Source organism: Sycon ciliatum, chromosome 1 (assembly GCF_964019385.1).
Source record: "Sycon ciliatum chromosome 1, ocSycCili1.1, whole genome shotgun sequence".
Taxonomy (NCBI): Eukaryota; Metazoa; Porifera; class Calcarea; order Leucosolenida; family Sycettidae; genus Sycon; species Sycon ciliatum.
Genome location: NC_088643.1, coordinates 42164487 through 42179185, shown reverse-complemented (window position 1 = coordinate 42179185; position 14699 = coordinate 42164487). Strand labels below are relative to the sequence as shown.

Genomic DNA, 14699 nt, shown 5'->3' with positions numbered 1-14699 from the left:
CTTGTGTGAAGATCAATAATTGGTTTGCTGAGGTGAACGTATTTTTCTTCAGAGGATGGTGTGATTTAGTTGAAGACCAAGTATGTCCATGACAGCCACGTTACGGGCGCTGTCCGGTTCAAAAACCCATCCACCACATGGCATGGCCAGAAGAACTGTTTTCACCAAGGCTGCCAAGAGTTTTGCTCGCAGCTTCGGAAAATATTCTGCTCGTGCAACTGTTGCTTGTGGAGCTGTTGGAGTAGCAGCTTATGCTGCCGATCAGGTAGGCTGGATAGTACTATACTTATACACTCCAGGTTTTTCATTGTATGTATTTGTGTCTGTTGCACGAACGTAAGAACACATATCAATCCTCTGCGAGACAAGATTTTCTACCCAATCAATACATTTAACATTTTCAAATAGTTCGCTGAAATTGAAATTGGATAGCCTACAACATGTTACTTGGACAATGCGATGCATGAAGTGGGCATAGTATCAGAACTAATCAAAGACATGGGATATGAAAATGGCGGAGAAAATAATTCTAATACGCACCACGACACGATGGTACAAGAGAAGTAGTGCAGAGTGCCAAGGCTTAAACATCAAGACCTGCCAAGCGAAATTTTCCTGGGCCTAGTTTGCGAAAAGCATATGATGTGCAGAGCCCTGTCACCATGGCATGTATAAGAAGTGGCCCCTGTATACCTGACACAGGGTGTATGCCGTAGCATTGTAATTATTTGTAATCCTGTGCCAGAGCTGAGCAAGGTTCATGGAAAGAGCAGCAATGAAGCTGGGAAGTGATCATGTTTTATAAACGTATTCATTAGTTGAGGGAGTTGTGCAACTAAAATGTTTTATACAAGTCAAGTGCATGAGTTTAATTAAGGCGTTTGGCAGCATTGGTTACCGGCCGGGCCGAAGAGCTTATCATCGGTTCATTCTGTGTGGAACCTGCTCAAACGCACCTAGAGTGGATGATGAATATGTGTATTTCCAGTCCCATAGAAATGCAAGCTTGCTTGTGTGCACCTATGCAAAGGTAGTGTAGTATTAAAGTGAGATATTTGAAACCAGTACATGTACATGTACAGCGCGGTTGCCGTTGTACTTCAGGTGCGCTATTCTCACGGTCTGCTGTAATAGGTATCATTTATAAATACAGGTCCACCCTCGTTAGTAGACAACCCCGGGGGCTTCGAAAATGTTTGTCTAATGACGAGTATTTACCGGGTTTACCGTGTGTTAGCGGCCGTCGTTAGTTCCCTTCGGGAACGGACACGATAATTTACTTTTTTTTATGACGAGTATCATCTACTGTCCGGACTGGCATGTACGACTTTCAGGTGTCAGGGAATTTTGGACCGTTGTCTACTAATGAGGTTTGTCTTGTAACCGATGTTGTACTAACAAGGGTAGACCTATACTGTGATACATAGTGAGCGCATATTGTGTACGCTACAGCTAGCGAGTATCAACTCCTGTAGTCATAGCGAGCAGGCTTGGAAATCTCTGGTCCCGGTCTCTTCAAGACTGATCAGTGGGAGCCAAGACTGAGAGTCATGCACTAGAAGTGCCAGTGGGTGTTGTGTAGAGCTGTGAAGCAGTGCAGCCACCTAGTACCTATCAGCACTGTATCTTGGTACTAGTGTTGAAGGGAAAGCGAGAAGTCACTAATAATAATGTTGTGTTGCAGCTTCGCAGAGGTTGCATGTGTTTCTTCTGAGGTTCTCGCTAGCTGGCGAAATGTTTTATCTCACAGAATCATGTGAATATTTGAACTGCATTAGTTTTGGTCTGTGGATACAGATACACTCCTTTCCTTGGCAATAAGTACTACACGTTCGCTGATCTTATTTTCTCGCGATACAGCTCTCTTTTTAAAACTAACGCAGTAGAGCCTCTCCCTTAGCAGCCACCTCCATTTTCAGCACACACTTGTTCAGTCCCAATTGTTCCCAAACATGTATCACGGCATTCTGTATTCGGGACACCTCTCTAATAGTCTCTATCTCTCTCTACATGTGCATGTACGCCTGGTCCAGGTAGTGTTCTTGTATTGTAGAGGTGTTCCATTATAGTGATAGAGAATCAGCTGTGAGTGTACGGGGTGGGGTGGGTGTGATTTTTGTTACTTTTTTCTTCACCCTTTGTCCTCATGCAATATTCAACATAGCCCAGGGTTTTCTTTCATTGACCATTATGTACCTGTGTACTTCTGTTGTGAAAATATGAAAAATTAATGGTGTTTGGGAATACTACTTCGGTGTGTCTGCAATTGAATGTGCGCTAATGATCACTGTCATCTTACTACTTCAGTATAATCATTATTATTCAGGCGTTGCATCTCTTTCCGATGTTTAGTGATGGGGTTTGGATGTGTTTTTTTTTGCTGCACTTCTGACATTGACAACTTAGGCGTACCAGCGTTTCCTGCATGGCACACTGGACAAGTACGAGGCTGGGCGTGATCGCCTGCGCTCACGATGGCTAGGGGCACGGGACCGCGCTCTGGATGGTAAGGGTGGTCTGAATTTTGCCTTTCTTTCTGCCGTTCTTTTTTGTAGTGTCAGTTGCATGACATGCATGGCTGCTCCCTACTGGGTGCAAGCGTACGTTGTGGACATGCACTACATTGTAGAGTGCTGCGTACTGCGTGCTATGTATATTGGTCAGTGCGTGCAATGTTGTTTACCTGTTGGCGTTTGTCATGTGCTTTCCTTCTCCAGGAGCCAATAGCTTGCGAGGGTTGTTTGGCCAGTTTGGGCTGCAGCCTATAAACGGTATATACTATGAAGGTATTTTTGCCTGTGTGTTCTGCTGCTGCCACTGCTGCTCCTTGTTGCCCTTTACTTTTCTTTCTTTCTTTGCTGCAACTGCTGCTACGGTTAAAGGTGCTGTAGGGTTAGGAGCGGAGGTAGTAGAACATGAACATTAAGTGCTGCTTGCTGACGCGGACCTTTCTTCTTCTCTTGCTACTGCAATGCAGCTCGTCAATGATGCTGTAGTTACTTGCCGACACTGTGTGCTAATGAGCTTTGATTTTGACGGTGTGCAGTCCCGGTTGCTCTAAACTAAACGCTTTCCAATCTCCATGATTCGCTGCCTCTACAATTCGATCATAATTGCACGTACAGTACTAGTTAAGCAATTCCACCTGCACCACATGCGCTCTCTGGCCGACCTCATCACAGCAGCAACATGACAGCTGAAGCTGCTGCTTACCCTTACAACGTACAGCACTGGATAGTGAAATTTGATCACGAGCTTGAACACTGTGCTGTGAGTTTCACTGTGAATGCATGCCCCGAGTTGGGTTACACGGCTACAGCACGTCAAGGGCTACTTGACTCGGAGCGTAGACAGTGTGCCAGTGGTCCGGTTTTCACTGGCCAGTACTGTAGTTTGAAATTGGCTATACACTTTGCTGGGTATTGCTCTCTGCTGTGTTCACTGTATACCATTCGCAACTGTCTCTCTTGAGGCGTTTTGTCTGTGCCCGAAACGAAACAGAAATGAGTTTCTACCGTTGCTGACTTGCTGTGCTAGCCGGTGACTGTGCCACTTTGTATCTGGTTTTTATCATTAACGCTGAATGTTTATGTACATGTAACACTTGGGTTTCATCTCGTATATTGCGTATATCCAGCTAGCCGCATCGGCATGTGCGATCAAGTCAGATTTGTCACCTGTTTTATTTTGCAGACTCGAAGCCAAAAAGAACGATGCCTAGACCTGATGATGTTACAGATGAGGAGATCGAAGCAGCACTGGCAGCCGCGGAATCAGTTGCATACAATGCCTCGAATCCGGATGGTTAGTGTGCTGGGCATGTCTTGAAGTATGTCCTATGCAGTCACATGTGCGCATATTGCTTTTGTCAATGCGTTGTCGTTGAATATTGACTTAGAGGATATTCGATGTGAAATGTTCATCGTGTATGCGAATTGACTACCCAGTTTATATCTGCTGAGGCCAATAGTGAACTCAGGTACTCGTTTAAATCCAGTTGCGGGTACTTCAAGACAGGCTGTACCAATGCTTATGACATGCATGTTGTGGTGCGCTGTTCTGCTGAAGGCTCACTCTCTGACAAGGATAAAGAACTCGCTTCAATGAAGTCTAAAATCAAAGAGGTATGTATGGTAGATGTGCTATCTCAGTAGGGTACTAGTAGATCCTGACGTATTTGTGACTTTGTCCCGTGACTAGTATTTGTGAGCTCATACTCTTCATCTTGGCCATCAGCTTTCAAGTTTCAATGCCTGGAAGTTTGGGATCAACAAGCAGCTGAAATGGCTTCGAGTTTGATCATTCTTGACTACCCCGTAGCACTCCAACCCTCTTTTGAGGGCTATAATGGGATGCTCTGTATTAGTAGGTTGTAGGGATTGTGCTTCGCAATGTTGTGTGCGTGTGTCTTAGGTGTTGCCTGTGCTGTTGCTCTTTAACTGTGTTGTGTGTGTGTGTGTGTGTGTGTGTGTGTGTGTGTGTGTGTGTGTGTGTGTGTGTGTGTGTGTGTTGTGTGTGTGTGTGTGTCATCCTTCTGCAGTTGTCTGAGCAGTTATCCAGAGCCCACCAGGAGCGTGCTAAGTCACAGAAGGAATTTGTCGAGATGCAGGTGCGTTGGCTGCACGTGTGTCACTTCTTTCATTTGATTCCTTGCTGGTCATCCTGGAAGCCCGCTTTCTGCTCCTGTTTTCTTCAGCGACTTGTCTTGCAGTATATGATGTACACATTGTGAAAACTGCACAGTGCATAAGTGAATGGCCTTCTCATCTGGTGCTATAGTGCAAACTGCAGCTTCTCCTTCTTGTTGTGGTCCTGTGTGTAGAACCAATTGCAACGGGAGCTGGAGAAGAAAGAGCATGCCAATCGAGACATGAAGCGGCAGCTTTTGCTTCAGAAGCAAGATGACTCGTCGGTAGTTTCGGGTCAGCGCCTTGGTGAGGAAGATGAGAAAAAGGTGAGTTAGACGGCTCCTTGTGATGCTGGCTTTACCCATTTTTCTAATTTGGATATAGAACGATTCACTTGTCTACACCATGTAGTTGATTACCTCTCATGGGAAAGACCTCAGCTATTTGTTCATCTCCTTATCGTTGAGTACTGTGTACTTGTGTGAAGCAGTTGTGTCGGAGTGGACAGACATGTACACGTATAATGTATATGTAGGCTCTTTTGTTTGTAGATGACTACCACTACTGCGTACATTTGCGTGGACTGTGTTTGGTCAGACAACTATGCTGTGAATATGTCTATCCCACATGTTGTTGGTGTATATTCCATCAATGGTGTGGACGTTTCGGCAGACTTCATGCTTAGCGGTTTCTCTTGTGGCATTGCTTTTTTCTTGTCACTGAGCAGCGTCCCTTGATAGACATGTATTCCGAGCTACTCGACCTGCTCTCAGAGTATGATAGTGGCTTTGATGTGCAAGACCACCTGCCACGGGTAAGTGTGTTGGTTACCGTTGTGTGTGTGTGTGTGTGTGTGTGTGTGTGTGTGTGTGTGCGTGCGTGCGTGCACGCGTGCATGTGTGTGTGTGTGTGTGTGTGTGTGTGTGTGTGTGTGTGTGTGTGTGTGTGTGTGTGTGTGTGTGTGCGTGCGTGTGCGTGTGCGTGATTGTATGGAATTTCATGTGAGTAGTTGTGCACCACAAGGTGACCTCTGACTTGAGGTGTTGAGTCTTTTCAAGCTGCTTACTTCAAAGTGCTTTCTCCAGACAGTACTCGTGTGTGTGTGTGGTGTTAATTTGTTATGTTTGTTTCAGGTTGTGGTGGTTGGTGACCAAAGTGCTGGAAAAACCAGTGTCCTAGAAATGATCGCTCATGCGTGTGCGTGATTGTATGGAATTTCATGTGAGTAGTTGTGCACCACAAGGTGACCTCTGACTTGAGGTGTTGAGTCTTTTCAAGCTGCTTACTTCAAAGTGCTTTCTCCAGACAGTACTCGTGTGTGTGTGTGGTGTTAATTTGTTATGTTTGTTTCAGGTTGTGGTGGTTGGTGACCAAAGTGCTGGAAAAACCAGTGTCCTAGAAATGATCGCTCAAGCAAGGATATTTCCACGGTACGTATTTTTAACCCATGATCACCTGCCAAAAAACCTTTCGCTTCCTCTTTAGGCATCATGCAGGGTCGGTATTGATTGCTCACCAATTTCTCCTGACAAGAAGTTTTCAGCAGGCAGCAATCATTCGTCAGCAATTTTCCACGGAACCAAAGTAAACATGATGCTCCTATTGGTTTCACATTGATTGCTTTCACACTGTTAAGCAAGCAAGTGCACTATATTTTTTGTTGTTGCAATTTTTCAACTTGGCAAGAAATTCAAATACGGGTAGAATCCCACATAGCAGTGTCTGATAAGTCGAACCTCAAGCTGGATAAAAGCGCCTAAGCAGAAGTCCCACGGAATCCATGTACATAGAAAATGTGTGGGATTACTACTGATTTTTCGAAGTCAGCTAGCCGTAATTCAAAGTTCACTTTACATTATACAAGTCCATTCAGTTTGCGTAAGCAGACTGTACTGGCCAGTTCTGAATGCACGGAATCTGTGCATATAGTGCAAATCGCAACTCTATTTTAATTGTGGGTAAATGTCGGGATAGTTTGAATGTCCGTATGATAGAAGTTTTCCCTGGCCATTCGGGGTTCGAATTATCAGGATACCACCTGCTTTTTAATGATTTTTTATGCCTGCAGTTGCTACAGGAAATGCTCACTGTTCACTGTGTACTCGTATTCTTGTTTACTTATGCATGTGTGTGTGCATGTGTGTGCATGTGCACATGTGCGTGTGCATATGCGTGTTTGCACGCGCGCATGTGCATGTGTGTGTGTACGTGAGTACATGCATGCATGCATGTGTGTGTGTGCATGCATGCGTGTTTGTGTCTGTGTCTGTGCGCGTGTGCATGCATGATTTCTTGAATGTGTATACTTTTAGTGGTGGCGGGGAGATGATGACTCGATCTCCAGTTATGGTAGGTTTCCAGTTTCCAGCCATGATGTTACTGTTGCATCTTTATGAAGAAAACAAGTCAAAAGCAGAGCTTGGCTTTTGATGTAAATATGATGGAAGTCAAAGTTTTCCGCCAATATAAAAGCCTGTTCGGAATGGCCGTGGAATTTACCTGTACAATGTCCTGGAGGGGGGAGAGGGGCTTCTCTGTAGCTTGTCATTGTATTAAATTGGACCCATGTTTGCACACAGGCCAACATTGCCATGCATGCACCAACTGAAGCAGCATATTTATAGTGTATAGTTGCATGTGCTCACTGCTCAGTAATGATTGGGTTCCATGGTATTGAAGCACAATGTATGGGGTATGAGTAGACTATGCTGTGTATCTATGGTGTAATATGGTATGGATGTACAATGCATGGGGTATGTGTAGACTATGCTGTGTATCTATTATGCATTATGGTATGGATGTACAATGTATGGGGGCATGGGCGGACTATGCTGTGTATCTATGGTGTAGTATGGTATGGATGTGCAATGTACGGGGTATGGGTAGACAACATGATGTATGCTTTGTTGTGTTCCATGCAGGTAACACTCAGTGAGGGGCCACATCATGTTGCTCAGTTCAAGGGTAGCATGAAGCAGTACGACCTGACGTCTGAAAAGGAGGTCAGTTGATCGTGTGTGCAGGCCTTGCTGCTAGTTATGTCCTCTATGCAATCACACTCATGTATGTGTGCGTGTTCACGCATGTGTACGTGCTCATGCATGTACCGGTATGCGTGCTACTGATCTAACACCACCGACCCTGTACTAGTATCTACTTTATAGGCTAAGCATCTGCGCTATGGAATTTCACTATCACAGATTTCACCTTAGCTGCATGCATGCCTGTTTGTGTAGCCAGAATTTTGTTTGCTTTCTGCTCATGAATTTGAATTTGTTTGTCTATTGTTTAGCTGGAATCCTTACGGAAGGAGATTGAGCAGCGCATGCGTGCCAGTGTATCGGGCGGCAAGACCGTCAGTAACGATGTCATCTCGCTGTCAGTGCGCGGTCCCGGACTGCAGCGTGTTGTCCTCGTTGATTTGCCCGGTATTATCAGTGTAAGTCACAGAGATTTCAGCCCAGGTGTGACCTTGTATGACTTACTATAGCGTAGACCAGTAACGGCACTGAAACTCAAGTTATCGGACAGGCACTCATCTACTGTACCCATTGCACTCATTCATTCCTCAGTGATGAGGTGAAAAAGAATGGAACAAGTGTGGTCATTGATGTGATTTTGCTGATGGCATTTCACTGTGCACCCTGTTACTATCCACAAGGCATAAGAAAAGCGTACTTGCTCCCGGCAAGAACTAGAAAGCCGACAAAGAAAGAGTCTGTTGCAGTCGTAAACGCAGGTACGGCCGTGGCCAGACTGGTTAGCCACATGCTTAACCACCTTTTCACTGGTCCCCCCCCCCCCCCTCAATCTTCAGAATGTCCGAACCTATTTCTCTCTCCCTGCATGTGTGTCATTGTAGACTGTAACGAGCGGCATGGCAGCTGACACAAGAGACAACATTGCAGCAATGAGCAGGTAAGATCACCTCGCGCCTATACTGGAATGTGTCTTGTGAAATACTCACCATGTGACTAATAAATAGACCTGGGTTATTCCTCTCACGGCTGTTCTGAAATGCCTTGTGAACTATTCAGTATTCACCATGTCACTAGGACCTGGGTTATTAGAGGCTTGTTCTACAACGTATTCTTTGCGACTGCCAAATGTGTTTGCAGAAAATACTCCGGGTACATATAGCTCATGCCAGTGCCTTCCCTGTGTGCATGCATGTGCGTATTCGTATGCGTATGTGTGTGTACATATTGTCATGTACTACTGTTCTACAGGCAATATATGAATAACCCTAATGCAATCATCCTGTGCATTCAAGGTCAGTTTGCAGACTCGTACCAGTTTTTTATTGTGTATGTAGTACATATGTGTGTGTGTGTGTGTGTGTGTGTGTGTGCGTGCGTGCGCGCGTGCGTGTGTGTGCGTTCGTGCATGTTTGTGCGTGCATGCATGTGTGTTGTGTGTGTGTGTGGGGGGGGGGGGGGGGGTATACTTTCTCCCAGTATAAATTTCTTTGTTGTGCTGGGATACCTGTGCTCTGTATTGCCAGATACCAATCCTGCTTCTGCTGCCGTTGTTATTGTCGTCACCTTGGTCCTGTGCAGATGGTGCTGTGGATGCCGAGCGGAGTATGGTCACAGACCTGGTGCGCTCTATGGATCCGAGTGGTGAGGGGAATGTGTGTAGCATTACTCCAGAGATTGGTAGAATTATGGTCTGGGTGTGAGGGGCAACACAGGCAATGGCTAAGAGTGTGCATAGGAAGGGATGTGGCCTGAACCTGTTTAGCCAATAATACACTGCAATTCTCACACAGCAATGGTACAACCAAGGCCTTCTTTGCCATTACTCATTCGTGTTTGAACAAAAACACTCTTCAGACGACACCGTACGCAGCCTGAGGATCTTAGACACCTGTCTGTAAAGTTTGTATGCATGTGTGTCAGCTGTCTCAGCCTGATCGAGTTTTCTGATTGTTTGCATAGTCAGGCAGGCTACATGTGGTGCTCCTTCCCACTGATAGCATTGCTCTTTGTTCTGTGTCACTGGAGCTCAATGTTAATACCGCACTCCAATCATAGTGTCTTCTTCTGTTCTGTCAATGCCATGCCAGGGAAGAGAACGATATTTGTCATGACCAAGGTTGATCTAGCTGAGAAGTCGGCCGTCAATCCTGGAAGGGTACGGTCTCTAGCTTGGTGCATGATACAGTCATTGTAGAACTATTCTCAATTTGATAAACTGTTATTTGCTGTAGGACTCTTAGATAAACGGATGAGATAAAGTCTTTCTTCTTTGATCCGCCTCCTGGCAGCAATCACTACTGCTATCTTTCTTCTCACAGTAGCTGGTAGTGGTGGTGGGAGTGGCGGTGGAGGAGGCGGTGGCAGTGGTGGCGTCGTCGTCGTCACCATTGCCATTGTTGTTGTCAGCGGCGGCGCTGTCGCCATTGATGCTGCTGCTTCTGCTGCTGCTACGACTGTCATCGCCACTGTCACTGCCATTGCTTGTTGTCGTCATTGTTGCTGTGATGTGTGTCATTCATGTCATACACAGATCAAGTCTATCATGGAGGGTAAATTGTTTCCCATGAAAGCGCTTGGTTACTTCGCCGTGGTTACCGGCAGAGGTAAGTTGTTGTGCATGCCTGTGCTTTTTTTTTACTGTTGGAACAAACAATTGCTTTTTTATGTAATAAATGAGTATTTGTGCTAGCGAACGAGCTCTCACGGCTGTTCCCAGTGTGACGTTTATCAACATGGCTGCGCACTGTAGCAACGACCTTGGATACGGTACCTCGGGGCACTCGTGCGTACGCGTGGGTGCGAACAGCACAATTTGTGTGATGTTCACTGCAAGAAATTTGAATTTTATGAATGTCCTTTGGCGGCGAGTGTTCGACGTCGATCGATTGTCGATCTCTCTGTTTGCTGTGTAAAGCATGTCTTTGCTTGTCCGTGGCAATAGTCTTTCCTGTGAAAGCTGCGTGCCGGTTTGATCATGATGTAACTATTTATTCTAGTCTAGTTTTAGTAATTATCAACGAAACGAAAGCAATTTGCAGAGCACTGTAGTGCGCTGGATTTGAACTTGCTGACTGGCTGTCTTGTTCATGCAACTCGTCACTGGATGCTGTTTTGAAGATGCAGTCATGCTGAGTGCCGATGGATCACGGAGTTTGAGTGGACTTGTGTGTGACATTTCTGAACAAATTTCCTCTGGTAATGCCATATCGACATCAAGTGTGAAGGAAAAAGCACGTTTGTTGTGAACCCATATCCATCATAAGTTACTGCTGGCTGAAACGATCATGGGTTTTCACCTATCGATTACTCGATTATAATCGTTAGCAAATAGTGTCAGAATTTTGTGCAACAATTACTCTGTTTCCAAAAGCTAGGCCTTCATAATACCAAAAATCTGCATTCGTGACAGGGTAGCTCCGAAACATGGCAGTTTTGAAGTCCGTTTAACCTCAGAATATGCACCATACCCCTGGCAACTGCATACTCACAGTGGTAACTGATTCAAACTTCACAAAACGAGGGTTTTCAGTACTTTTTGGACTCAAAATCCCTAACGAGTAATCTACGTAACGATTACTTGATTGATAAGGAATTATCGATCGCTTAACGAGTAGTTGGTATAATCATTTCAGCCCTAATCATAATGTGCAAAAGATAGATGCCCATGCCCGCTCTGCTTGCACAGAGCCAGTCCTCCACGGACCAGAAGGGAATGGATGTATTCATGCATAGTGTGAATACTGTGGTGATATTAGAGTGCGGCCGCTTCCTGGATTGAACAACAGGGACCAGCGACTGGTACCTTGGGAGAGTGGTCAGAAAGTGCTGCTTGGTGATGGTTTTTAGCCTCTCTACAGGACAAGCAACAGCACCATGACGTCTTGCCAGCGTGTTCAACTCGGCGTGCAATCCCTCCCCGCCCTGCTCGCCGTAAAGGCCAAGGACAGTGCCAAAGTGTGCCATCTGGTCGACAACATGATGCTCCAGAAGGTGAAGCTTCGGTGTCACATTGCCCATCTTCCTGAGCACAATATTGGTACGAATACTTTGCATAAAGGTGGATATGCATGTATCCAGTGTTGCCAACTGCCCTGTGGAGATGGCACTTGCCGTAGAGTAGATACGACGGCAAGCAGAGAACTCTGTGAATAGTGTGGCGTAGCGAGTTGCTAGTTCCCCAGCACAAAGAACTACTAGGCTGCTCTCGCCTGTTCTATCGAGAACAACCTTAAGAGAAGCTTCCGTAAGGTCAGTTACAACTGAGGATTTCAAAGCCTGGTCCACATGGTTTCCCTCAAATGTTCCACCATGGTGCTGCTGGCGGCAAATGCAGTTCTTTTGCAGCACTGCTTCAAAGCTGCCTGTACATGGGCCATCATGCACAGTCACATCGGAGATGCTCATTTCAAACTTCTCAATTTCACCTTTCATAGACATGCATTCGGTTTCCAGTGCCGATAGTGTAAAAAAAACAGTTCCGAGAACCGTTTGAATGTTTTGAACATCTGCAGCCTCTTGCTGCAAATGACATGCAAGCCAAGTTGCTTGTTGCATTGTTTGGTTTTTCTCCAATTCTTTCTCTGCAAACTTGCCCTGCAAAGCAACCAATGTTTTGTGTTTTTCCACAAGCGTATCGAAACTAGTGCTGCCAGTTTGTGTAGTAGTGGTATACTTTGCCCGCATGACATCCAGTGTTTTAGCATCTGCCATCATGGCCTCAAAAATGTAGGAGAATATACCCAGATCAAGGTGGAGGGCTGGAATGCATGCGTCAGTGATAGGTACTGGCAAGAGAACTGGCTGAATGACATTGGCATAGTGCTTGGCACATGACAAGTTTACACCGCTTTGTTTAAAAGCATCGTGATTTTCTTTCAGGGACTCCAACGTCCTCGGCTGTGCTGTTGCTGATGGCAACTGGAAGTCCTTCTTGCTGCACTTGCAATGCAAACACGGGTGTGCTCCGCTGTTGCCAGACAGGCCATACTTGTGAGTTTGAAACTCATAGTCCCCGAAGAGCACAATGCTAATGGTATAGTCGCACCATGTTCTACCATGAAGGGATGCGATTTGCGGCACAAAAGCAGTAAATGCAGTTGCAAGGTTTGCGGGTGCGTCTTTAGCTGCAAACACAAGGAATGAAACAGCATTCTTCAAAGAGTTTGGACTCTTCATATTGGCTACCTGAAAGGATAGCTTGAACGTACCCCTTCCATGGTCACCTCCCAGTTTCACTACAATCACATCTTCTGGTATGGCATCCCCATGCCAGACCAAGCTACCTGCCTTCAGATACTGCTCCAAGTAGTGCTCAGTAAGGCCTACCAAATCAATGATAGTGCTGCGTTGACCTCACCTCTCTTGTCCACAAATGGAGCTTTCTCAGTGTAGAACTCGAAAGGCATCTCTTCCTGTAACTGGTTATTACGCATGGTGCGTTCGGAATCCAGGATCATACAAAAATCCTTAAGCCACACACGAAGTTTTCTAATGTTGTGCCAGGTTAGGTGAAGGTCTGCCTTGAGAGCTAAGGCTGTTCCTTCTTCAGATCGCCGAAAGATTCCTGCAGCGTGCAACAGCTCTTCCCTCTCTGGCTTGGACAGAACCTTTAGTGTCGCGGCCATTTGATATCGGGCACTTTCCTCGGACCCACACACTACATTGGCAATAGAAGAAAGGGCATTAGCCCTTCGTTGCTGGGTACGGGTGGATACTTCCTCGGTAGATTTGGAGCCAGCAGTTGTTCTGGTCCAAATTTGCGGACGACCAGCAGTAGCATTTGCTCTAACTTCGAGGCGGCCAGCTTCCGAGAGGTTAGTCACTAATGTGTACGCAAGGCTCATATCAGTATCACCTTTAAACAATGCTTTCGGACCGGTGCATTGACCACTTGGTCAACTGTGTGTTGGTTTAATGGCAGACGGTAGTGACATGGTTTGGTTTTGTGGGTCGTGTGCACTGCAAGTGACATGATGCTTGAGTTCCCCAAGCGTGACTATAGCATTGCAACCATCATACGGTGACACATGATAGTCACAATGCAGTGACATGGCAGGCAATGCTTTGGAAATGTAAGGATGAGGTCGGACAAGTTTAGAGGCATGGACGTTCAAGGACACCATGAAAAAAGCTACTTCCTCGCAAACCTACAAGTTGGCAGGCTTGAAGATACGAAAACTAGGAAAAGGAGCCTGTGAAGTAAAAGAGAAAATTGGAAGCATGCACAAGGAACTTGATTGGAAGGTCAAGAAGAGGCGACGAAGAGAGAGCGATGTCGAGGAGAAGCCAATGGCGGACAGCAACAAGAAGCTCGAACAAAAAAGGACCGAACATCGGCACCACGTGCCTGATTTGAGTTATTTTTTCACGAGGAACCGAGGAGCTCTTGCACAAGCGTATACGATTTCAGGTGAACACGGCCGTGTTTTACCTCGGTATTCAGCTAAAACGACAGTGAGTTGAAGGAAAATTTGATTGACTTTTTGAATTTCGTCGTAGGACGTGTGCTATAGCGTACGCGTTCCCATGGCTTTTCGACACCCAGTCCAGAAAAGGTGTACCGTACCAAAAGTCGCCAGAAAGTGTAACATCCGTGCTCTCGAGTACTCTTTAACTGTATCTACTTATGTACACCATTTGTCACCTTGATGTATTTTCGCAAAAGTTCGGCAATGGTGGAGATTCTGGCATATCAGCCTTAGCAAACACCGGATCGAACAGTAGCTGCGGAATGCAATTGTGTGTGTGTGTGTGTGTGCGCGCGTGCGTGCGTGTGCGCACACGTGTGTGTGTGTGTGCGCGCGCGCGCGCGCGCGCGCGCGCGTGTGAGTGCATTCGTGCATGCGCACACGCGTGTGTGTTTGTATGTATGTGTGTACACTGTATTATGCGTATGGATACGCGGATGTGTATTTGTGTGTATGCACGTAGTATAACATCGTGTGTGAGTGCCTCTGCACATTGGTTTTCTTTGCTGATTTCCAGCACAGAAATGATGCTCAGTACTTTGGGAACTAGTAGTCAAAGCAGAGCTTTCCAGAACGATGAGATGGGTGTCTGCCGTATCAAATTGCTGCTGGTGCTGATGCTG

General features: G+C 46.0%; 1 protein-coding gene across 2 annotated transcripts in view; it reads left to right on the top strand.

Annotated features, from left to right (window-relative positions):
- The window catches only part of LOC135826700 (dynamin-like 120 kDa protein, mitochondrial), a 32178-nt gene continuing 17479 nt past the window's right edge, over positions 1–14699 (top strand). Inside the window, exons 1-17 of one of the 2 annotated variants that reach the window (XM_065339308.1) lie at positions 1–265; positions 2407–2506; positions 2718–2771; positions 3694–3804; positions 4069–4124; positions 4541–4609; positions 4823–4954; positions 5356–5442; positions 5982–6058; positions 6941–6977; positions 7550–7630; positions 7921–8067; positions 8491–8546; positions 8858–8901; positions 9188–9250; positions 9697–9764; positions 10140–10212. In XM_065339308.1, the coding sequence (XP_065195380.1) occupies positions 83–265; positions 2407–2506; positions 2718–2771; positions 3694–3804; positions 4069–4124; positions 4541–4609; positions 4823–4954; positions 5356–5442; positions 5982–6058; positions 6941–6977; positions 7550–7630; positions 7921–8067; positions 8491–8546; positions 8858–8901; positions 9188–9250; positions 9697–9764; positions 10140–10212 (1438 nt within the window). In that variant the 5' untranslated portion in view covers positions 1–82. Of the gene's footprint in view, positions 266–2406; positions 2507–2717; positions 2787–3693; positions 3805–4068; positions 4125–4540; positions 4610–4822; positions 4955–5355; positions 5443–5981; positions 6059–6940; positions 6978–7549; positions 7631–7920; positions 8068–8490; positions 8547–8857; positions 8902–9187; positions 9251–9696; positions 9765–10139; positions 10213–14699 lie in introns of both variants that reach the window. The other variant, XM_065339303.1, reaches the window with a different exon arrangement.